The sequence below is a fragment of the Pan paniscus genome, chromosome 3, assembly GCF_029289425.2.
Source record: "Pan paniscus chromosome 3, NHGRI_mPanPan1-v2.0_pri, whole genome shotgun sequence".
NCBI lineage: Eukaryota > Metazoa > Chordata > Mammalia > Primates > Hominidae > Pan > Pan paniscus.
In genome coordinates, this window is record NC_073252.2 from 138744016 (window position 1) to 138770223 (window position 26208).

Sequence of the window (26208 nt, forward strand, 5' to 3'; positions counted from 1 at the left end):
TAAAATGTTAAACACATGTAAAATAAAATCAAAAGGCATATCAAACTCAGGAATTTGCAAAAAATTTCACAAAGGTTTCTATTCTTAACATATAGAAAGCTTTTAAATCAATAAGAAAAACAGTTCAATAGAAAAATGGACAAAGGTTACCATTACACAATTCACAGAAGAGTGTAATATAAATGACCAATAAATATAAGGTAAAAATAAGATATCCTTTTTTGTCTATGTAATCTTCACTCTTTAAAAAAGACAAGATAATATTACAGTTAAGGGTACACTGAGGTAGGTAGGTACATGATACATTGCATATAGAACTGTAAAATTTTCACTCAGTAATTTCATTTCCAGGATGTATTATAGAGAAATAACTGGAGATGCAAAACTATTCAATTAAGCATGATTTACAGTAGCAAAACATTGCAAGTAACTTAAAGTCCAACAATAGAGAACATCTGAATAAACCTATTACTTCTAAAGGACAATGTTGTTATAACTATTAAAATGACGTTTTCAAAGAATTTGTAGTTACATGAGAAGACGTTCACAGTATACTGTTAAGTGAAAACAGAAATATTTAAAGCTTTGTATGCAATGGGGTCAACAGAGAAAGTTAAATGGAAGCAAAGAAACCAAAAATGCTAACGAGAGTCATCTCTAGTGTTGGGATTTATATTCATTTTCTGTTAACATTTTTTTTCAGTTCTCCCAAATACTCTTCAATGAACATACATCACTTACTCATTCAAGACATTATCTACCGTGTCCCTACTGCACACTAAGGATTATGCTAGAGGCTATGGATATAGGGGAGAGTAAGACAATCCCTATCCTGAAGGAGCTCATTGTCTGGTGGGCAGGTTGACCATTCACTAGGCAATTACAACACAGTGAGATAAGCACCAGGATGGAAGATGTACCAGGTATTACAGGAGCAGGTAAGAGGGCTATGTAACCAAATACTGGGTGCAATGTCTAAACTGAGTCCTAAAGGATAATCTGTATTATAGCCAGATGAATAAGAAGAAATAATCCTTTAAGCAACAGCATGTACAGGTGGCTGGAGGTGATAGGGAGCTGTGGGCAGGCAGATATCAGACGGTTTTTAATTTGACTGGAATGCAGAGTCAAGCTGGGGAATATGGACAGAGGAGGCCAGAGAGCTGAGCTGCATAAAGGCAGCTTTCAACCCAAAAGGTCTTGTACTTTCTCTTACTTTGCAGAAGAAATATGCAATTAAAAAAACCAACAAAAATGTATAAGTACTAAAGAATAATAATGGTTATAATACTTTTGTTCTGATAATCACTAATGTAATTTTTTCATGATGTGGCACAGTTAAGAAAAATACCTGAGTTTCATGAGGGACAGTGAATTCCTAAGATGTTTTCAAGGAGACAAATAAGAGAACAAAGAATTATGGCCTGAAGAATCAGTTTTATAGAAATGGGGTATTTCACAGGGAAATATCCAACCTGAAGACTTAGCTCTTATCCGTTTCCTAGATCCATAATTGCAGGAAGTTCATAGCAATGTAACAGATCAATGGTTAAATGAAAACCCTGGAAGCAGCTCTATAAAGATACAAGTCTTTGGTATTCAAAAACAGTGGCATTCAACAAATAGTCAAGAAAACTAGTCATTTAGAAAAAAGTGAAACTGGATCTGTGCCTCACACTTCACTACAAAATGCATTCTAAGCTTGCTATATATGATCTCCCATCTTCATTTTGTGCGTGTATGTGTGTGTGTGTGCACTTCCTTTTCATTTATCTTCTCCAGAGCCACCTGGTGCCTTTGATCCCTGACCTTCGGGAAATTCTCAAGTGCAAATTGTGGTGGTTCTCCCTTTCCCCATGCCTGATTTGTGCTTGTTTTCTCAGCAGGGTCGTGGCGTGCTGTTGTGCAGGGTGTGTACAGCACCACTCCAGAGCACAGCTTCACTCTGGAGTCTGAGTGAGCAGTGGCTCCTGAAGTGGGGCAGGACACAACCCACACAGCCGGATGCAGGGGCTTGCTGTGTCTCTAGTCTACTAAGTCATGGACCATTCATCTGTTTTTTGCAGTTGCCTAAATTTTGTTATTGTCTCTTCTTGCATTTTCCCTGTCCATGTTGTGCTCTGTCTTTAAAAAAAAAAAATCCCTTCACTGTGGTTTTTGTGGAATTTCAGGAGAGACTGGGAGTGGCTTCATATGGCAGGTCCACTCTTTTTACTCAGTGCTCTCCTTAAACATCATTTTTACAATAAGAATTCTCTCTCTTTCTCTCTCTCTATATATATATATGTATACACACACACACACTTTATACTTATGAGAACTGGGAATCTATCTGACTTGATACTATATTCTAGCGTCTGCTATTAGTAACTGCATGTGTTATTTTGTAAAAATTGTTTTTCTCCTTTAGGGCTAAAGTTTAATTGCCTAGAAAATGAGAATTTGGACTGGATGCATTAGAGTCCTTTCCAGTTGTTGTTTATGCATGTTTATGTGTTGATGCCAATCTAGTACAGGGCCTCCTACATAGTGGGTTCCTGATGAATAATTATTAGAATGACCACTGAGAAACAAAGTTGCCTTTTTTACAATTCTTCAAATTGTTTTTATTTTTGCAATTTTTTTCTTAATAAAAAAGGCCTGCTATTGTATATTTAGTACAAGTATACACGAATGGGAGAATTCCCACTTGGAGGTGTAATGAAAGCTGAAATCTTATTCCTGGAGATAAAAAATGAGAGCTGTACTTTATAGGGAATTAAATTTCCATTTCTTTTCTTGCAGTGGCCCATCAATCAACTCAGTTCACAGGAAGCCAAAATTTTCAGCTCACAATTAAACTGGAAGTCAACCAAAGAGCTCATCATGGAATGAATTTATGACTTTCATATGGGTCCAGCAAAAAAAAAAATAGCACAGATAAAGAGCTGACTTAGTTACAGTTCTATAGAGACAGAACTCACTGCTACCTACAGTGGCAGCTTCTCACCTTCATTCTGGCTTTGCATCCACCAGCCTCAGCAGATTCCATAGATTCATTCACACCTTGGTTTTTTCTAAATGGGAGTGTGTGAACTGAAAGAAAAAGGGGCCACAGGGACTGATGTAACTACGAGCTGCTGAATTCATGGTGCTACTCTGGAAATTAAGTAGCACTTATACTTTGCACTGTATACTTTGCACTATACAGTGCAAGGCAAAGGTGAATTCAAATAAATGAAAATAGAGAAATTTACAAAAATGGTTCAGTTTTTATGATATAACATTGCACCAATATCATCTAATCATTTTCCATTTAAAAACTTGTTTTTAAAATAATCTGAGGATGTGAAATTATTCTAAGTATGTTCTATGTTTTTAATCAAACTTGGTTTGTTCCATAATTTTTAACAGTTTTTATAATTTAATCAAGGCAGATGTTTTACTTTGAGGCTACAATAATACGAATGAAAACTTTGTCAGCAAAATATTTAGAAGGTTTTCTGTAGGTGGTACTAATTGGGGACTATAAGTAGCTATTAAGAACATAAATGTCGACTGAATTTGCCTCCTTCTCTGCAAAAACTAACAAAAACTAATGTAAAAGTAATATTAGCCCTCATTTGATACAACCACTCTTTGATGTAGGTATTTTTATTCCAGTTTATAGATGAAAAATACTCTTAGTCCATTTGACGTAGTAGGATCATATCTGTTTGATATACTGTCTTCTTTTGGTTGTCACATATTGTAAAACATTGAGAGATTTAAACAGGAGGTAATCTGATTTGCCTAACATTTTAAGAGGTCACTCTTGCTGTTACAAGAAAAATATTGGCAGGACAATGGGCAGAAGGAATCCAGTTAGGAAACTATCACAGCAGAACAGATGAAACATGGTGGCTTATTGTGTTGATAAAGGTGGAGATAAGGGGACAAATCAAAGAATGATTTTTGGATGAAGGGTCCACAGGAAATGATGGACTAGCCAAGGGCAGTAAAAGAGGAGAAAGTAGAGAAAAATTCCCATGTTTTTCGAGCAATACAGATGCCATTTATTGAGCCAGAGAAACTGGAGAAGAAGCAGGTGTTAGAACTACATCAAGAGTTCAGGTTTGCATATGCTATGTTTGAGATGCTCACAAGACATCCAAGGTTGATGTGGAGTTGGCAGCTAGATACTTGAGTCTGGAGTTTAGAGGAGAGGCCATGACTCTCAATACATTTGGAAGTCTTCAGTACAGAGAAGGTATTTTAAACCACAGAAGAGATGAGAGGTTTTTGTTTTTGTTTTTGTTTTAATAGGAAGTGATTGTAGCATGAGAAGATAAGGCCAGGGACAGAACTTGAAGAAACCCAAACACCTAGAGCAAAAGACCCAAACTGGTGACCCTTGATGCTGTTTTGTTTGGCCTGGACAATGTTTTGTTTTGTTTCAAATGTGAATTAGTTGCCAATATTTGCAAGTCAGGACATTTCACATACACATTTATATTTGAAATTTGGCTTCGAAAAAGGAAGATATGGTAATACCTGTCTGATTCCCAGATGGACACCACTGGTGGGAGCTGAGAAAGAGCTGTGCCATTAGCCCAAGGAACACAGGCTCCAGGTCATCACAGTCACCAAATGGGCTACATCAGTGGTTCACACTGCTTGCCTGGCCTGTGCAGACATTTATTTGAGTCTGAAATCTCATAGGAGGAGAGCAGAAGAACAGAAGAGGAAGGTAATCCCCCCAAAGAGCCTGAAAATTGCCAGGGATGGTAACAGGAAAACTAGAAGAATATAGTGTCATTGATTCATTTCCTCATTTTCCTTTAAATATACTCCTTCATCTTTTATAAATAAAATCCATACCCAAGGAAAAGAGAGACTATAGTATTACTGGATTGGCTGGGGTGGACTTAAAGACTGATCCCAAGTCATCCATTTTCTGTCTTCAATCTTCTTATCACAATGTTACAGAGTGTCTGATTAGAGGGAGCAGAAAATACTGTATTTTATTTTTTTATTTTTGAGACAGGGTCTCTCCCTGTCACCCAAGCTGAGTGCAGTGGCATGATCTCAGCTCAGTGCACCCTCTGCCTCACAGCTCAAGCCATCCTCCCACCTCAGTCTCCCAAGTAGCTGGGACCACATACGTGTCCCACCACGCCCAGCTAATTTTTGCATTTTTTGTAGAGACAGGGTTTCATTGTTGCCCAGGCTGGTGTTGAACTCCTGGGCTCAAGCAATCCTCCTGCCTTGCCCTGCTGGGATTACAGGCATGAGCCACCATGCCCGGCCTATTCTATTTTAAATGGAGCTTTGTGACCTACTTTGTTCTCAAAACTATTGCTTTAATATATTTCCACTTTAATTCTGAGTAAAATCCATCAGTAGCCTAAACTGTGGTTAACCAAATAATTCTCAGTGGTGGGGTTTATTAATTCCACTTAGTCCATAAATTATTGATATCTTTGGTTTATCTCTTTCCTCTTAAATACATAAAGTGTTACCTAAAGACTCACAAGTTTCCCTTTGTGACACAGGCATTGCAGTTGTAGTTCTGCTGTGGTTTTGATATAATTGTCGATAACAGTGGGCCCCATGACTGTTCAAGTTCTTTCCAACCCTGAGAAGACAAGACTCTGAAACCTGCCCTGTTCAGTGCTGGGTATATCCAGGGCCTTTATCAATTTCCTGGCTCAAGCTCATTCCATTATCAATGTTCCCATGTCAGGATCCTGCTGCATTTCTTCATAAACAGGAGGCACTTGGTAAATATTTCTAGAATTGAGATAAAATTGTAGTTGCTTTCTGGCCACATAGGAAAGTTTTTTATTTTAAGAACTAATAACAGTATTAATGCTTACTGAGTACTTAGTCCATGCCAAGAACTATGCTTTATTTTTTTGAGACTGGGTTTCGCTCTCTCGCCCAGGCTGGAGCTTAGTGGTGCAATCATAGCTCACTGGAGTTTTACTCTGCCACCTAGGCTGGAATGCAGTGGCACAGTCTCGGCTCACGGCAGCCTCTGCCTCCTGGGTTCAAGCGATTCTTCTGCCTCAGCCTCCTGAATAGCCGGGACTATAGGCATCTGCCACGACACCTGTGCAGCCTCTAACTTGAGCAATTCTCCTGCCTCAGTCTGTTGAGTAGCTGATTTTATTTTATTTTTTTAAAGTAGAGACAAGGTCTCACTATGTTGACTGGGCTGGTCTTGAACTTCTGATCTCAAGGAATCCTCCCTCCTTGGCCTCCCAAAATGCTGGGATTACAGACATAAGCCACCATGCCCAGCCTATGCTAAGTTCTTTAAATAATTTAATATTCTTAATTAACTATGACATGGAAAGTATTACTATTTCCATTTTCAGGTAATAAAACCAAGGCTCAAAAAGGTTTAAAATTCCACAGCTTACATAATAGCAAGAGTTGGAAACAGAATTCAAATCCTGGTTTTATCTGAATCCAGAGTCCATGAACTTGACAATAATTACGTATTTTTTTTTTTTTTTTTTTTTTTTTTTTTTTTTTGGTGAGTGACAGGGTCTTGCTCTATCACCCAGGCTGGAGTGCAGTGGGGTGATCATAGTTCACTCCAACCTTGAACTCCTGGGCTCAAGCAAGCTTCTCACTTCAGCCTTCTAAGTAGCTGGGGCTACCTACTGGCATGCACCACCCATATCTGGCTAATTAAAATATTTTTTTTCATACAGATGGAGTCTCACGATGTTGCCCAGGCTGGCTTTGAATTCCTGGGTTCAAGCCATCCTCCCACCTTGGTCTCCAAAGCACCAGGATTACAGGGGTGAGCCACCATACCTGGCCCATAATCTGTTCTTGAGTTGAGATTCTTAACCTAAGGATTAGTGATTTGCAGGGTGGGGCTGGGGGATTAGGCATTTAAAATTACATACACACATTTATAGCTACATATAGGCCTTTTCCTGGTAGTTTTCATCAGATTCTCAAACTCACGAAAGGCTAAGAACCGTTCACTTAAATGATTTTGCATCCCTGGTGAGTTGGATAACACATTACAGTAAGCAACAGAATGGCTTGGTTTTGTTGGTGTTTTTTTTTTAATGCATATTTTGGTTTACATTCCACTAGCTATGTGTTCTATTAACTTGACATGATAGTTTTCACATGAAGTCACTGCTTTCCTACTTAATTGTTTCTTTATGGTGGTTATTCAAAGCTAAAGCAGAAAACTATCCTTCCCTGAATGAGGTTTATTTACTCACTCTACTGCCTGTCTTATGAAAGAAGGCACAGACCAGTAGCAGGCTGGCATAAGTCCTCCTCTGTTAGGAATTAACAAACATTGCCCTCAGAATAAGTGCTCTCTGTTTTGAGAGAAAAGAAGGTGGTGGTTAATATAATCCCCCAGGTGGCCTATTCTCCAGGAGGTCTGGTGTTTGCATGCTGGGAGTTGCTCTGCATTACACAAAAGCTTATTTTTCCTCATGTACTTGAAAAGTAAGGTTTCAAAGAAAAATGGCATCCTTCTGTCCACTGCTACTGATGCTTATCTTCTTGAAAATAGGGCATAATTTCCAATCAACCCCGTATTGTACAAGAGCACTATAGGGAAGGCACTTTCAACCACATTGGTTGAATTATAATGTTGCTGTCTTTTCATCTCAGAATGTGAAACTGCCTTCAGGCTGGGGCAGTGTCTATATAGCCTGTCATTATGTTAGTGGGAAAGTTAATTAGACTTTAAATGCAGCGTGTTTGCAATAAGGAAATGTGTTCCTTTGAATTCTTTTGCTTAGCAAGAATTTCTAAGGAGATAAACTACTTCCCATTTGGTTTATGTTTTCCCATTTATGAGTGGCCTCTGATGTGAGAATGGCAAGGTCTCTGGACGGCTTTCCTCAGAGGGTATGCAATAGGGTGGATACTAATAGCTAAGGTGGACTGGCTCCTTCCTACATGCCAGACATTTTGCTATGCCATTACATATATCACACGTCACCCTCTCAATAATACCGCTATGATGGCTTCACATGTTATAGGTGAGGGTGAGCACATAGAAGATGGAAGAAGTGGGATCTCAACCCAAGTCAGTGAAATTGACAGTTGCACTATTCTGGAATGGCAGAGCTACTAGAGTTCTATTTGGCTGCTATGTTGCTCTTACAGACAAGACTCAGCCACATTTGGAAACCCAGCAGGCTTATGATACAAATTCATCCATTTGGCCAAGTGACTTCTAGAATTGTTCAGATATAACTGACACTTTTGCCTTTTCAATTCCTGTTCCATAATTGTGAATATATACATCTTGTGGTCAAATTAGGAAAATTCTTTCTCATCTTTCAGATGGGGAAGCTTAAAACATTGTTTTTATTTGGATTTGGTGAAGGAGAATTCCCTGTATATTAAATTAGAAGCCTGTATATTAAATTAGATCACATAGTTAGGATTTCACTTTGCTTTTATCTCTTTGCTGTTGGTTTTCTTTCCCTGTGACACTTCACCTAGCAGGGGAAAGATTTTCTCCAACTGCTCAAATTCCTTACTGATTTCCTTGGCAGTTCATTCATTGAGTCATTCCTTGCTAAGTGCCAAAAGAAGAGGCAAAGTGATTTTTACATTAGTTTTACATTTGTTTTTGCAGGGAAGGAGACAAAATCTAGTGCACATTGTGTTGTCAACAGTTTCTTTACAATGCCCAATTAGTACCACCTATAGAGAACCTTAAACATTAAGCATAATATCTGGTAGATGAAAGACTTTTGATGAATGTAAATATGATTGGTATGAAAAAGGAGTGTAAAAGAGAAAGTTGCCAAATGGATTTAGAGAGATAGGCAGAGTTCATACATATTTATCCATTTCTGCAACCTATGGAGGTAAGGGGAAATGGAATTCCTTCCAGAAGGGCCAGCATGACTATAGCAATCATCAAAGCAAATTTCAAGGCATGTGGATGGTTTGACTTGCCTGTGGCTTAGTGTATGAAGATGTGGAATGGTTCAGACAGGTCACTGTGGCTCCTAAAGTGTTGCCTGTGGTTTCAATCAGATCAGAGGGAGAAAGATTCTCTATATCCCCATCAACACTTACTATTTTGTGTTTATTTTTAAATTTTATTTATTTATTTTTAATATTAGTCATCCTAACAGGTTAAGGTGATATCTCATTGTGTGTGTGTGTGTGTGTGTGTTTTTTTTTTTTTCCCAACAGAATCTTGTTTCATCACCCAGGCTGGAGTGCAGTGGCACAATCTTGGCTTACCGCAACCTTTGCCTCCCAGGCTCAAGCAATTCTTGTGCCTCAGCCTCCCGAGTAGCTGGGATTACAGGTATGCACCACCATGCCCAGCTAATTTTTGTACTTTTAGTAGAGATGGGGTTTTACCATATCAGCCAGGCTGATCTCAACCTCCTGGTCTCAAGTTGATTCACCTGCCCCTGGCCTCCCAAAGTGCTGGGATTACAGGCATAAACCACCGTGCCTGGCCTCATTGTGGTTTTGATTCACATTTCCCTAATGATCGGTGATGTTAAGTATCTTTTTTATGCTTGTTGGCCATTTGTACTTCTTCTTAGGAAAATTATCTATTCAAGTCCTTTGCCTATTTTTCAATAGGGTTATTTATTCTGTAATTTGAGTTGTAGGAGTTCTTTGTGTATCCTGGATATTAACACCTTATCAAATATATGGTTTGCAAATATTTTCTCTCATTCTGTAGCTTGTCTTTTCACTCTGTTGACTGTTTACTGTGCAGAAGATTTTAGTGTAATGTAGTCCAATTTGTCTATTTTTGTTTTTGTTGCCTGTGCATTTGGTGTCATTTCCAAGAAATCCTTACCAAATACAATGCCATGAAGCTTTCCCCCTCCTGTTTTCCTCTAGGAGTTTTACAGTTTCAGGTCTTAGATCTAGGTATTTAATTCATTTTGAGTGATTTTTTTATATGCTTACGCTCTAAGATAAGGGTCCAATTACTTTCTTTTGCAATGTGGACCTCCACTTTTCTCCACACCATTTTTTGACACTATCCTTCCACCACTATGTAGTCTTGGCTCACTGTTGAGGATTATTTGACCATATACATGAGGATCTCTATTCTGTTTTATTGGTCTACATGTCTGTCTTTATGCCAGTACCATATTGTTTTGATTACCGTCACTCTGTAATATGTTTTGAAATTAGGAAGTGTGAGGCCTTCAATTTTGTTCTTCTTTCTCATGATTGTTTTGGCTATTTGGAGTAAATATGAGTTTTAGGACTGTTTTTCTGTTTCCACATAAAAAAATGCCATTGAGATTTTGATAAAGATTCCATTGAATTTACAGATTGCTTTGGGTAGTATGGACATTTTAACAACATTGTCTTCTAATCCGTGAACATGGGATATCTTTCCATTTATTTATGTCTTAACTTTTTTAAGCAATGTTTTATAGTTTTCAGTGTACAAGTCTTTCACCTTGTTCATTAAGTTTATTCCTAAATATTTTACTTTTTTGATGCTATCATAAATGGAACTGTTTTCTTAATTTCCTTTCATATTGTTACGGTTCAGAAATTCAACTAATCTTTTATGTTAATTTTTTACCCTGCACTTTGGGAGGCTGAGGCTGAAGGATCACTTGAGTCCAGGAGTTCAAGACCAGCCTGGGCAACATAGCAAGATCATGTCTCTATAGATGAAAAAAAACTAGCCTGGCATGGTGGCACATGCCTGTGGACCCAGCTATTTGGGAGGCTAAGCTGGCAGGATTACTTGAGCCCAGGTTGAGGCTCCAGTAAGCTGTGATTGTGTCATTGTACTCCATCATGTGTGGCAGAGCAAAATCCTGTCTCTAAAAGAAAAACAATTTGCACCTAGAAACTGACTTTGCTGAATAGTTTATTAGTTTTAAGAGCATTTGAAATGTGGAATCTTTAAAGTTTTCTACATATAACATCATGTCATTTTGTGAACAGAGATAATTTTATTTCCTCCTTTCCAATTTGGATGCTTTTTATTTATTTTTTTCTTTCCTAATTGCTCTGACTAGGACTTCCAGTACTGTGTTTAATAGAAGTGGTAAGAGTGAGCATTCTTGTCTTGTTCCTGATCGTGGAAGAAAAGCTTTCAGTTTTTCACCATCTAGAATGATGTTAGCTATAGACTTTTCATACTCGGCCTTTCTTATGTTGAGGGAATTCTTTTATTCCTAGTTTGTTGAATATTTTTACTATAAAAGCATGTTGAATTTTTTCAAATGCATTTTCTGCATCAGTTGAGATAATCATGTGATTTTCATTCTTTGTTCTGTTAATGTGGTGTATTACATTGACTGATTTTTTTTGTATACTGAACCATCCTTGCATTCCAGGGATAAATCCCACTGGGTCATGGTATATAATCTTTTAATGTACTGTTTAAATTGATTTCCTCATATTTTGTCAAAGATTTTTGCATCAATATTTATCGGTTATATTGGTCTGTAATTTTCTTTTCTTGTAGTATCTTCCTCTGGATTTGGTATTACGGTAATACAGGCCTCATAAAATAGTTTAGAAGTGTCCCCTCCCCTCCAGTCTTTTTTTTTTTTTTTTTTTGGAAGAGTTTGAGAAGAACTGTCATAAATTCTTTTTTAAATGTTTGGGACAATTCTCCAGTAAAGCCATCTGGTCCTGGGTTTTTTTTTTTTTTTTTAAACAAAAGGTCTTTTTATTACTGGTTCAATCACCTTACTAGTGATAGGTCGGTTGAAATTTCCTATTTCTTCATGATTCAGTCATAACAGATTGCATTTGTCTAGGAATTTATACATTTACACATTTCTTCTAGGTTATTCACAGTAGTCTCTTATAATATTTTTTATTTCTTTGGCATTAGTTGTAATGTCTCCTCTTTAATGTCTAACTATTTATTCAAGTCTTCTCTTTATTTTAATTAGTCTAGCTAAGGATCTGTCAATTTGGTTGATCCTTTCAAAACACAAATTCTAAGTTTTGTTGCTTTATTCCATTGTCTTTCTATTCTCTATTTCATTTATATCTGCTCTAATCTTTATTATTCCCTTGAAATTCTGCTAATTTTGAATTTGGTTTGTTTTCTTTTCTCTAGTTCCTTGAGGTATAAAGTTTGGTTCTTTGAGATCTTTCTTTTTTAATGTAGTCATTTATTGATATAAACTTTCCTTTGTACTTTTTTTTTTTTTTTTTAAGACAAGGTCTAGCTGTATGGCACAGGCTGGAATGCAGTGGCATGATCTTGGCTCACTGCAGCCTCCACCTCCTGGGCTCAAGCCATCCTCCCACTTCAGCCTCTCGAGTAGCTGGGACTAGAGGCATACATTATCACATCTGGATAATTTTTGTATTTTTTTGTAGAAATGAAGTTTCACCATTTTGCCCAGGCTGGTCTCAAACTTGTGAGCTCAAGGGATCCATCTGCCTCAGCCTCCCATTGTGCTGGGATTACAAGCATGAGCCACCACACCTGGCCCCTTTGTACTTCTTTTGTTGCCTCCCATAAGTCTTGGTACATTACCTTTTTGTTTTCATTTGTCTCAAGACGTTTTCCAGTTTATCTTGTGATTTCTTCTTTGACCCACTGGTTATACAAGAGAGTGTTGGTTGGGCATGGGGGCTCATGCCTGTAAACTCAGCCCTTTGGGAGGCCAAGGTGGGAGGACTGCTTGAACCCAGGAGTTTGAGACCAGGCTGGGCAACATAATGAGACTATGTCTCTATGAAAAACCAAACAAAGCAAAAGAGCCAAGTGTAGTGACATGTACCTGCAGTCCCACTACTCAGGAGGTTGAGGTGGGAGGATATCATGAGCCCAGGAGTTTCAGGCTGCAGTGAGCTATGATCATGTACTGCATTCTAGGCTGGGTGACAAAGCAAGACTCCATCTCTTTAAAAAAAGAGGATGTTGTTTAATTTCTACATTTTGATGAGCTTTCCAGTTTGCTATTGAGTTCTAGTTTCATTTCACTGTGGTTGGAAAAGATATTTGGTATGATTTCAATCTTCTTAAATTTCTTTCTTTTTTATTTTTTTATTTTTATTTTTGAGACGGAGTCTCGCTCTGTCGCCCAGGCTGGAGTGCAGTGGTGCAATCTCGGCTCACTGCAAGCTCCACCTCCCAGGTTCACGCGATTCTTCTGCCTCAGCCTCCTGAGTAGCTGGGACTACAGGCACCCGCCACTACGCCCAGCTAATTTTTTGTATTTTTAGTAGAGATGGGGTTTCACCATGTTAGCCAGGATGGTCTCGATCTCCTGACCTTGTGATCCACCCGCCTCGGCCTCCCAAACTGCTGGGATTACAGGCGTGAGCCACTCAATCTTCTTAAATTTCTTAAGACTTGTTTTGTGGTCTAACATGTGATCTATCCTTGAGAATGTTTCATGTGCATTTGAGAAAAATGTGTATTCTGCTACTGTTGGGTGGAGTGTCCTGTATATGTCTGTTCGATCCAACTGATCTATAGTGTTGCTCTATTCTACTTATGCCTATTGTTCTCAGTCTGGTTTTCTATCTATTTTTGAAAATGGGGTATTGAAATCTCTTACTCTTATTGTGTTACTATTTTCCCTTTAAATTCTGTACATGTTTGCTTCATATATTTGGGTTCTCTGTTAGGTAAATATATATTAATAATTGTTATATCTTCCTGAATAATTAATCTTTTTATCATTATATAATGAGATTCTTTGTCTCTTATGACAGTTGTTTACTTAGTCTTTTTTCTGATGTGAGCACCTCTGTTCTCTGGTTACCATTTACATGGAACATCTTCTTTCATCTTTTCCCTTTAGCTCAGGTATGTCCTTAAATCTAAAGTGACTGCCTTGTAGATGGCATATAGTTGCCTTTTGTTTTTCATTTATTTAGTCTTTTGATCTGAGAGTTTATTCACAGTTAATTACTGATAAGGAAGTACTTATTATTTTCAGTTTATCATTTTCTATGTTGTAGTTATCTCTCTTTTTCCCTCTCTTGCTGCCTTCTTGTTAGTTTTGTTCATTTTTTTTTTTTGTAGTGCTATACTTTGATTTGTTTCTCATTTATCTTTTGTGTACTTTTTTGAGTATTTTCTTTGTGGTTACTATAGAGATGACATAAAACATGTTAGAGTTATAATAATCTATTTTAAGCAGATAATGTCACATATAAAAACTCTACTCTTATATATTCCCTTCTACACTAAGTTACTGATGTTATAAATTATATCTTTAGTATATTTTACATCCATTAACATAGTTTTTTTCGCCTTTGTCCTTTAAATTCTATACCAGAATTAAAAGTGATTTATGTACCACCATTATAGTATTTATGCACCACCCTATTACAGTATTGTGTATTTGTCTACATATTTACTTTTGCCATTGAGCTTCATGGTGCCATAAGCTTTTGTGTTACTATCTAATGTTCTTTTGTTTCAACTTAAAGAACTCACTTTAGCATTTCTTGTAAGGCAGGTCTAGTGATGACAAACTCTCTCAGCTTTTGTTAATCTGGGCAAGTCTTTATTTCCCCTTCAGTTTTGAGGACAGTTTTTCAGTATATAGTATTTTTGGTTGACATTTTTTTCCGTTTTTCTCAGTACTTTAAATATATCATCTCACTCTTTTCTAGCCTATAAGGTTTCTGCTAAGAAATCTGCTGATAATCATATGTAAGCTCCCTTGTGTGTGATGAGCTAATTTTTTCTTGCTGCTTTCAAGATTCTACCTCTGTCTTTGACTTTGGACAATTTGATTGTAATGTGTCTCAGTGTAGACCTCTTTAGGTTTACCATATTTAGAGCTCACTGAACTTCTTGAATTTAGATGTTCATATCTTTCCTTAGATTTGGGAAGCTTTCAGCCATTATGCCTTTGAAGAAGCTCTTTGACCCTTTCTCTCTCCCTTTTTCTTTTAGAACTCTCATGATGCACATATTTGTCCACCTGATGGTACAGCACAAGTCCCTTAGGCTTTCTTTATTGTACTTCACTTTTTTTTTGCTCTTATGACTTGATAATTTCAAGTGACTTTTCCTCAAGTTCACTGATTCTTCCTTCTGTTTAATCAAGTCTGCTGTTAATCTCCCTCAGTAAAATTTTCAATTCAGTTACTGTAGTCTTCAACTCTTGAATTTCTGTTTGTTTCTTCTTCATAGTTTTTCTTTGTTGATATTCTCATTTTATTCATACATCATTTTCCTAATTATATCCAGCTCTCTATCTGTGCTCTCCTTTAATTCATTGGGCATCTTTAAGATGATTCTTTTGAAACGATTTATCTGATAATTCATATATCTCCATTTTTTAGGGGTAATTTCTGGATATTTAATTTGTTCCTTTGATTGGGCCATATTTTCCTGTTTCTTTGTACTCCTTTTCATGCTTTGTTGGGACTTCAGTATTTGAATTATCTGCCACTTCTCCCAGTCTTTTAAGTCTGGTTTCATACAGGTACAGGTAGTTCGCCAACCAGCCCAGCTAGAGATTCTGGAGATCTCTCAGGCCTTTTCTGAGGATGTGTGCTTTCTGGGTTTTTGTATGTAATCTAATTGCAGGGGTTTGCCAGTTTTACTCAGAAGCTTCCCCAGTGGCTGCATCATTGAAGCCTTTCTGGTGCTATGTAGCAAGCTGTGGTACTGGAGCTCCCCCTTGTGTTTCTGTTTGAGACACGTGCTCAACCAAGTCCTCTTCATCACCTTTGTTTTTTTTGGCCCCTGACCTGCTGCCTTGTTCCTATCTGTGCTTAGATTTAGGCAAGACAGAAGCCAGTCCCTTAGGTAACACCCCCTCCAAAAGTCAGAATATTAGACATCCCACTTTACAATCACTTTTCTCTTTCTCTGCCTGAGAAGAACTCTGAGTTGGGAGTTTTCTCCAATGGCACCATGCTATACTAGAGGGGAGGGGCTCTGGTGAATGACTGGGTTCCATGAATTTTCCTCCTGCGCTTCCAAGCACTTGGCTTTGTCCTTGCCTGGAGTGCAGGAACTTCTTAACTTGTTTCTGTTATTTCTTCCAAAGACAATTGGTCTATATACATTTCTTAAGTCTGTTGGTATCTCCATGGAGGAAGGAGGATCTGGGGCTTTCTATTATGCCATCTTCCTCCTGTCACTTCCAAACAGTTTTTTTCAACATGGCTGTACTGTTTTTCCATCTCCACAAGCAGTGTACAAGAGTTTTAGTTTCTCTACATTTTTTCCAACATCAATCTTTTTTTTTTTTTTTTTTTTTTGAGACAGAGGCTTGCTCTGTCACCCAGGCTGGAGTGCAGTGGTGTGACCTCAGCTCACTGCAACCTCTGCCTCCCAGGTTCAAGCAATTCTCCTGCCTCAGCCTCCCAAGTGGCTGGGATTACAGGTGCGTGCCATCACACCCAGCTAATTTATATATATATAAAATATATTATAAAAGAGTACATATATTTTATATATATGTACATATATATATATATATATATATATATATATATATATATATATATTTTGAGACAGAGTTTTGCTCTTGTTGCCTAGGCTGGAGTGCAGTGGTGCGATCTCGGCTCACTGCAGCCACTGCCTCCCGGGTTCAAGCGATTTTCCTGCCTCAGTCTCTCGAGTAGCTGGGATTACAGGCATGCACCACCACGCCTGGCTAGTTTTGTATTTTTAGTAGAGATGGGGTTTCTCCATGTTGGTCAGGCTGGCCTTGAACTCCTGACCTCAGGTGATCTGCCCACCTCGGCCTCCCAGGTTCAAGCAATTCTCCTGCCTCAGCCTCCCACATAGCTGGGATTACAGGTGCGTACCATCATGCCCAGACAATTTTTATAGTTTTAGTAGAGATGGGATTTTTGCCATGTTGGCCAGGCTGGTCTCAAACTCCTGACCTCAAGGGATCCGCCTGCCTCAGCCTTCCAAAGTGCTGGGATTACAGGCGTATGCCACAGCACCTAGCTTGAGCTTCTTTTTATATATGTTCTAAGAAGTATGTACATCTCTTTGGGAGGCCGAGGTGGGTGGATCACGAGGTCAGGAGATCGAGACCATCCTGGCTAACATAGTGAAACTCTGTCTCTACTGAAAATACAAAAAAATTAGCCGGGCGTGGTGGCAGGCGCCTGTAGTCCCAGCTACTCGGGAGGCTGAGGCAGGAGAATGGTGTGAACCTGGGAGGTGGAGCTTGCAGTGAGCTGGGATAGCGCCACTGCGCTCCAGCCTGGGCAACAGAGGGCGACTCCATCACCAAAAAAAAAAAAAAAAAAAAAAAAAGTATGTACATCTATTTTGGAAAGTGAATGTTTAAGTCAATGTTAGCTTTTACTTATTTGCTTTTACTCCACATTTTTCCGGAATAGAGGACTGTGCATACACGTGTGTATGTTGTTGTGTTCAGCTGAGTGGAGTGGGTAGTAGTGAAAAACAGGAAATAAATAAGAAAAGCTGAACTAGGCATCCCACAATGCTCCACTAGTGACATAAGGCAGGTCACCCACATGCTTTGCCCATTTTTAAATTGGGTTGTTTGTCTTCTTACTGAGTTGTATGTTCTGAATGCAAATTCTTTATATGTTCTGAATGCAAATTCTTTGTTAGACATAGGTATTGCAAATATTTTCTCTCAGCTTGAGGCCTGACTTTTCATTTTCTTAAAGATGTCCTTAAAGGAACAAAAGTTTTATTTATTTATTTTTAGACAGTCTCACTCTGTTGACCATACTGGAGTGCAGTGACACAATCTTGGCTTATTGCAGCCTCGACACCCTGGACTCCAGCAATCCCCCTCTACCTCAGCCTCCCTGGTAGCTGGGACTACAGGTGCGTACCACCACAGCAAGCTAATTTTAAAAGTTTTAAGTTTTGATAAAGGCCAACGTATCAACTTTGTCAATGGTTCGCTTTTTAAGTCCTATCTAAGAAATATTTGCTTATCCTAAAGTTGCTAGCATTTACTCCTATGTTTTCTTCTAGAACTTTTATACTTTTAGCTTTTACATAGAAATCTGTGACTCATTTCAAGCTAATGTATGGTGCAAAGTAGGAATTGTTCATTTTCCCCCCAAATTTTTGTAATTAAGTTCTTGAATTAAATTTCCTTATTTTGAAATCCCTAGAGTGATTTCCATTTTCCTGACTGGTGTAACTCAATACAGGCAATGGTATTAGAAAGATAGGTGGTATTCAGATTGCAGAAGGATTTGAATGCCAGGCTAAATTATCACAGCTCTATTTAACTTACATGTATGATATGATGTTGATACTTGACAAATACTTGCTTAGATAAAATCTTGAGAAATAAACAATCTCAGCTTCCTCATCAGTAAAGTACTGATAATAATACATTTTTTGTAGCCTGTAATGAGATTTGATAAATACACACGCATATATACATACACACAATGCTATGCAGTATGTGCACTATATGCTATGCCAGATAATATGCAGCTAATATTGGATTTAATATATTTACTGAGAATCTGTTTTATTCTTTCCCCACTAAGCTTTCTGGGCTCCTTCTTTGCCCATTAATGTGCTGGTGACAAACTATACCCTTCCTTTCCCTGGCTATCATCCCACTGTTTCTGTAATATTCTATTTCTTCAGTGTTGTTGGATGTAGGTCGACGCATCAACATTTCATAAAGAGTTCATTCACCATGTGACAGCCTTATCCCTACTGCTTGTACAAGTGTCACCCTGTTACAAGATAGCACAACACTAGAGCCAGAAGAAACTAGAGAACAGGGCTCTGATGGAAACACAAAGTCTGGTTTAAAGGTCAAGCTGCAGAACACAGCAAAGCAGGGAATCCTTTACTTTGCTCTGGGAGGGGTTGGGAAGAGGAAAACAGAAATAGAAACATACTCTCTTACACCTGCATTTTCAAAAAGAAAGAAGCATTTTAAATAATGTGCCTAAATATATAGTCCTCAGGAAGAGCATAAACACATCATAAGGTAAACATCTCAATGATAACTGGAGACCAAACACTGACATGAGCATGCTTGGCTCTTATTATGCTGGCATCATTTTACATCAACCTGTTTGACTTCCAGTCTATTTAAGGTTTTTATCATTTCTGACCATTCTGACTATCTGTTTCTCCAGAAAGCACGTGAAGAAGCCTGATTAAAAACCTTAAGGATTGTAAGTAATTTGTTTAGAAGAATCTCTGGTTGCTCATCTTCCAATAAATATTGCATAATTCACCTTTAGTTGGTTTGAAAGCAGGTCATAACTGGTATGTTGGGGGATGGGGAGGAGGGGATGGCTCAAAGTGGTGGTATGAATAAGCTCTGAAAAGGTGACAGACTCACTCTTAGCTACAGAAAAGAGGCTTGATGTTTTGACCCAGAGCCTGGGTTGATGTCCCAACAATAAATTACTGAAATTCACCTAGGACTGGTGTGTTCACATGCCTTCCCGGACAATCTAATGGATTTTATCTAAAGCATATAGTAACAAGAGCAATGGGGCAGTCATGCATTTTATAAGATCATAACCCTACCCATTCCTCTGGCTCACAGAACATAATTTTCAGCTCTTTGTGTTTAGAACAAAAAACAGAATTTGTAATAAATATTTGTCCTCGCAACAAGAATTCCTTGCTATGAGTTTAGGGTGAAAATAAAAGAGATACAAATGAGGTAAGCTGCTCAACAAGGTAAGGATACACGAAAGGGCAAAAGGAATAAGGGGGACTGAGCTGAGCCTGACATTTGTCTTCCATTTTGCCCCTGCAGATGGAAACCACAGCTCATGTAGCAGTCTCTTGTGCTTTCTTCTTGTTTCCTTACTAGGCTGATAAAGCTGAAAGAGACTTAGAGATTATTTACTCAGTAATTCTCTCAACCAAATAAGATAATGAATATAAAGCATTTATCCCTGTTTCTGGCTCAAAGAAATCCTTAATAAAAAGTAGGCTATTGGTGATCATGATAAAGTTGAAGCTATTTAGTTGTTCATGATTATATTAACCCATCCCATTCACTTCATACGAAGGAGATGGATAAGAAACCCAGCATCTCATGTTGGTTGAATGGGATAATACTTACTATGTCAGTGCTGAGATTGGGTCTTCTAACTCTTTAAACAGTTTGTTTGTTTTTTTTAAATGAAAAAATAGAGATGGGGTCTTGCTGTGTTGCCCAGGGTGGTCTGAAACTCCTGGGCTCAAGCAATCCTCCTGCCTCAGCCTCTCGAAGTGCTGGGATTACAGACATGAGCCACTGTGCCTGGCTTAAACAATTCATTTAAATGATTTATTTTCCCTTCTGGAGCAGATTCTCAAACTTCTTTTTAAAAGAGTCACATTCCCTTTTGATAAAATTAAAAATCTTATCCCTCCTGGTGAAGGTTTGACACCTCTATTCTTACACCTTTCAGAAGTACTGTGATTTTTCCTGAATCCTTACCTATCAGGAAGATTTTGTTGAATTCTGGAGTTGGTATTTTAAAAAATAATTTGCATTTTTTGTTTCCCACTTATAAAACCAAGTCATTACTTTATGTGATGTTTTTCTATACACATTCCTCCTAACCCCAATCATTGATTCAAAAGTTTGCAATCCCTAAATGCTTCATCTGGGTTTGGTACCTCTTTAAAAATCTCACGCTACTCTGAAGCAGAATTTTTTTTGGTGGGCGGAAAGAGAGATTTTTAAATGCTACAAAGTTACAGGGAATAATATAGTGAACCAAACTGCGGTGTCTCCATCACTAAGTGTCAATGCTTAATGATATTTAGGTCTCTGTCCAATGTCACTTTCTCAGATAAGCCCTCCTTGATTGCCTGCCCTAATTAATAGTCCCTGGTCATTCTCTAACTCCTTACTTGGCCTCATTTTGATTTTATTTTTGATAATTGAATCCTGACATATTCTATATTTCTTATCTTATTCAATAGGATGTAATCTCCATGAAGTCAGGAACTGCCTGCATTGCCCCAAGATTCCCCAGCATAGAAAGGAGGATCTGAATTTTACTAGGCTCTGAATAAATTTTTATTGAATGAATGATGTTTCATTTAAGCCTGCCTTTTTAATTAAGGCAAAACAAAAAACAAAAACCCCCACATTAGCTCCTTTTGTGTCTCACCACTAGTTTTATATCCCCAACACAGCAACCACCACTCTGATTTGATATGAATTCTTCCAGTATCTTTCATGCAAATCAGTGTGTGTATATGTGTGCAGGTAACAAAAAAATCAATGTACAAGTTACATAATGTTTTGTGTTAGCATTTTTTATACGAAAGAAAGCTTGCTATTTGTGTTATCCTGCAATTTACTTATTTTTCCTTATCTTGTTTTCAGATTTAATTCGTTATGTATTTAATTCTTGATAACTGCTACAAAAAAAACTAGTCCATCTAAGAATATGCTATAGTTTATTCGTCCTTTCCCCAACAGAGAAACCTTTAGGTTATTTACAATATTTTTCACTATTATAACAATTTTTCCCTGTACATGTGTTGTGTGCTAAATGTTTCTGTTCCCCCAAATTCATATGTTGAAAGCTTAAACCCCAATATAATGATATTAGAAGGTGGGGGTTTGGGGAGGTAATTAGGTTTAGATGTGGTTATGAGGTTGGGGTGCCCATGATAGGATTAGTGTTCTTATAAGAAAAAGACTGGAGTTCACTCTCTCATCTCACCACTGAGGACACAGAGAGACAGCAGCCATCTTCAAGCCAGGAAGAGGTATCTCACTAGAAGTCAACCATGCAGCCATCCTGATCTTGGACTTCCCAGACTCCCGAACTGTGAGAAATAAATGTCTGTTCTTTAAGCCACCAGGTCTATGTTATTTGATGATAGCAGCCTGATAGACTAATACAATGTATCTTTTAGCAAGTTCTCCAAAAACGTTAGTTTCCTTTTCCCTTCCTTGTTTTCAGAGCTAAGAATACAAAATCACTTGCTTCTCCTAGGAAGGGACCTTTTGAGGAGTTTAATGCAGCTTCCAGATGCTACCACTTGTTTTGGCTTTCCAGAAAATAAATGTCAAATTAATAAGAGAAATGAAGAGGTGTAAAGTACCATTTTAAATCACTGATCTCACTAAAGGTTAACTATAATAATAGCTAGTCACCTGTCTGCACCTATTATTATATTCCATGCTCATGGCAGGTGGCAATGAAGGTGGGATGTGTGAGTAGGAATAGCACTGGTAGAAAATGATAGATTTGGCCAAGAATTGTTCTAACACACTTTTTTTTATAACAGTGGCTATTATAATTTTATCACCATCATCACCATCCATTATATTTGATTTAGTTTCCAATGTTCTTGAACACATTTGAGCCCATTTTACAGCAGGCTACCTAACTTTCAGAAAGGCTATAGTTCTCTCAAAGTCTCAGAAAGAGCCAGTAGTAAGTGGCAGAACTAGGACTTGAACCTAGCTCTTCTGTTCTTGCTCAAGTAGGTTTCACGGTGCTCCATGAAGTCATACAGGTCCACAGAGCACCCCACGGACCACTGTGGGAGGAACTGGGAAGGCTGGACAGTGGTGGAAAATGATAGTGGTGATGACAAAGTTGACAATAATAACTGCAACAAGCCCAGCTGAGACAGTTCTTTCCAAACCCCTCCATTCCTCCCCCTCCTTTAGCATTTAGCACAGTTGTCCTTCCGTATCCAGTATTCGTGGGGGATTGGTACCAGGACACTGCCCCCTATCAAAATCTGAGGATGCCCAAGTTCCTTACATAAAATGGTGTAGAATCTGCATATAATCTATGCACATCCTTTTGTATATTTTAAACCTGGGCCACCGACTGGTACCGGTCCATGGTCTGTTAGGATCTGGGCCGCACAGCAGGAGGTGGGTGGAGGGTGAGTGAGCATTACTGCCTGAACTCCGCCTCCTGTCAGCAGAGCATTTGATTCTCATAGGAGCAGGAACCCTATTGTGAACTGTGCATATGAGGGATCTAGGCTGTGCATTCCTTGTGAGAATCTAACTAATGCCTGATGATCTGAGGTGGAAGAGTTTCATCCCGAAAGCACCACCGTCCCCCCAACCACCTCTCTTGTGGAAAAATTCTCTTCCAAGCAACTGGTTCCTGGTGCCAAAAAGGTTGGGAACTGCTGCTTTAAATCATCTCTAGATTACTTATAGCACCTAATATAATGTAAATGCTACCTAAATAGTTATTGTACTGTAGATTTTATTGGTACTATTTTCTACTGTTGGATTGAGATTTTTTTTTCCTGAATATTTTTGATATGCAGTTGGATGGAGGGACACCTATATAGCAATGTACGAGGGCAGATGACTAATAGTGTAATGAATCTGTTGAAGTTGTTGAACCCCCTCATTTACTTAACTAATTTGATCTGTAGTTCTTTTGCTAATCTGATCTATGTTTCCTGAAAAGCTAAAACAAAACAAGCATCTGATGGCTAAAATTAATTCTGCCAAATGCCTCCGCTTGTAGTGATGCAACAACAAGGGAGGGGAAGGACCTATACTTCACCAGCCTGTGCTGGCTGCTTTTCATGTATTTATTAACTTAAAAAACCATGAGTTTAAGCTGATCTCTTTATTACATTTGAACTGTACACAAATATTGGGTTTGAAAAAGACTTTTGTTAAAAACTCAAAGGCAAAGGTGTGGCCAATTCAGGACTTCCATACAATGGCAATTTTGTATCCTGCTAACTCTGTCTCCAGAAAGTGGGTTAGGGAGTCTGGGTGACTTCGTGGCTTCGCAGGTTCCTTCCCCCTGGGGAGGGATGTCGGCGACTTCTTGGCCTCACAAGTTCCTTCCCCCGGGGAGGGATGTAGCCAAACTGTACCCTAGAGTAAAAGGTCTGTGGAGGCTGGTGTAGTGTGGCTCATGCCTGTAATCCCAGCACTTGGGAGGCCCAAGCAGGAGGATTGCTTGAGGCCAGGAGTTTGGGACCAGCCTGGGCAACATAGTGAGACCCCATCTCTTAAAAAAAATAATAAGCTAAAAGATTAGCTGAGTGTGGTGGTGTGTACCTGTAGTCCCAGCTACTCAGGAGCTTGAGGTAAGAGGATTGCTTGAGCCAAAAGATTGAGGCTGCAGTGAGCCATGATTGCACCATTGCAATCCAGCCTGGGAGATGGAGTGAGATCCATCTCTTAAAAGAAAAAAAAGGTCTGAGGGTAGTGCTGCCACCGTGACCACCCCCCGGCCTTTCTCCAAAGAACACTTTTATTCACAATATTCCAGGCATGTGATTAACACCGCTTCCTTATTTCATTATTTAAATATTCCACCCATGGATGTTTTTTCTCCTAACTAGAGCAGACTGTAATTTCTCAGGGGTCAGGGGCTTATTTTGCAAGACTCCATCTCTAATGCTATAGAAATAAAAGAAATGCAAAAGTTATCACTTGAATGTACTGAATAAATGGGAAAATCTGAAGACATCATGTTGATTTTTTGAAAGGATAAAACACTGGGGAAGGGGACTTATGCTCTTTTGATATCAATGCTATGTGGAATACATCATGCTAAGGAATCAAGGCAAAACCACAGAGTAGGCTAAGAAAAACAAGACCTAGACTGAGCAGCGAGCTCAAGTGTTTCATTTATTATGGGACAGGAATCTCATTCCTGCTCTTTCCAACTCCACCTTATTAGGTACCTTTTAAGATCATTTTCTGTTTCCTTGTTTCTCTTTTAGAACCATGCTCAGCACCTCCCTAAGAAGAGGGACCTCCCTAAGAAGGAAGAGCACCTCCCTAAGAAGAACCTGTGTGGAATGGTTCCTGAAGCTGGCAGTGGTGGGGGTGTGAATAAGCCAGTTGTTCTGGTGGGGGCTTGTGAAGCTTAAAAATGAAGAATTGAGAAGAACTGAAAAGGTATCGTTTAGAGTTGGATTATCATGAGTGACTAAACATGTACATAATAAACACAGAATTAGGAAAATTCTTAAAATTTTAAAACTGAAAAACTAGCAATTTTCTAGTATTAGGAATGCAAAATCTAAGACAGAGGCATTTCATCCTAATATTCTCCAATATATGTACAAAAGGCCAAATTCCCTAAACAAGTCCATAGGGAGTTCCTGGAATTTAACATGGGGGGTTAAGGTTTTAGTATTTCCTCCACAAGCTGAAGAGTGATGGTTCCTTTCTCTGTCTCTTTCTAAACTCAGGAAAGCTATGCAAATCCCTTATGTAGACAAAGCTTTTAGTAGATCTGGCAAATGAGATCTGTTCTTAAGAAACAGCACTTGGCAAAGTAACTGCTATTTTGTACACATCTGTTTTACATCTGTTCAAACCTAAATTCCTTCAGAGGAGGGGCAATGTCATCCTAGCTCAAAATAGGCATTAATAAATCTTATGCTAAATCACCAACATCTTTTGGTAAAATAGCTGTGTTTAATTAATGAAAGACTTCCAGATTAACTTCTGATGAGGTCTTCTAGGTATCTTCAGAGTGTTTTATAATGTTTTATCTCCCTAGTTATTGTTAATATATTCTGTGACCTTTCCACAACAGAAAGTCATTTTAACATGTGGCCCACGTAGTTTCTGAATTTTTATTTCTTTTTAAAGGATCATGCTGCTGCTTTTTGGGATGATTACTGATGTTTATAATGAGCCCCATCCCCCACTTTTTAAACTCCATAAATATTTAAGACAAATAACCCTAAATATTTGTCCATGATAGAGATCCTGGGTCCCCTCCTTTGATTGGTGCATGCTTTGTTTAACATTTTGCCAGCGCTTCCCAGTAACAAACAATCAATGCACATTTTGAACTTGTATTCTTAAAAAATCTGCAGCCACAAACATGGCCCATGTCCTAAATAGTAGGTACTGCTGAATAGATCTTCAATGTTTATTTTTGTCTGGCCTGCAAATATTTTATATTATTTTGCCATGAAGAAAGCTGCCTGAGACTATGTCGGCAGTTTCCTGTAATGTAGATGCCTTGTCAATAATGTAAGTATGGTGCAGAGTGAACAAATCCATAAATCTCGAAGTCACAAATAACTTGCTCATCTGGGGCTGAGCTGCCTGAGTCTCCATGGATACCAAGGGAGCATCTTCAATTCAGGGAACTCTCAGGGAGAGCAGACTCTTTCTTGCCCCAGGAATCTGCAAGCCTGGCAAAAAGAAATGAGGGTCCTTGAGAACACTACCTTTGTGGATCCTGTTCATTAACCCACTAGAGACTAAATCCCAGGTCCCCTTTGGTTTTCTCCCACTCCCTTTAAGAGAAAATCTCCTGGAGAGGGTCAGGGGGCACAGGTAGCATGAGGGCTAATTGGGATTTCTGAGACTGTTTGAACATTTTTCCTTC

The 26208-nt window shown here is 38.5% G+C and overlaps 1 protein-coding gene across 4 annotated transcripts in view; it reads right to left on the minus strand.

The window, feature by feature from the left end:
- RNF150 (ring finger protein 150) overlaps positions 1–26208 on the minus strand; it is a 274984-nt gene that overhangs the window by 8929 nt on the left and 239847 nt on the right. The window contains exon 7 of one of the 4 annotated variants that reach the window (XM_063603912.1): positions 129–3075. The exons of 2 other annotated variants lie outside the window; for them this stretch is intronic. In XM_063603912.1, coding sequence (XP_063459982.1) covers positions 2966–3075 — 110 coding nt within the window. In that variant the 3' untranslated portion in view covers positions 129–2965. Of the gene's footprint in view, positions 1–128; positions 3076–9593; positions 26012–26208 lie in introns of those variants that run through there. One more of the 4 variants, XM_034959170.4, reaches the window with a different exon arrangement.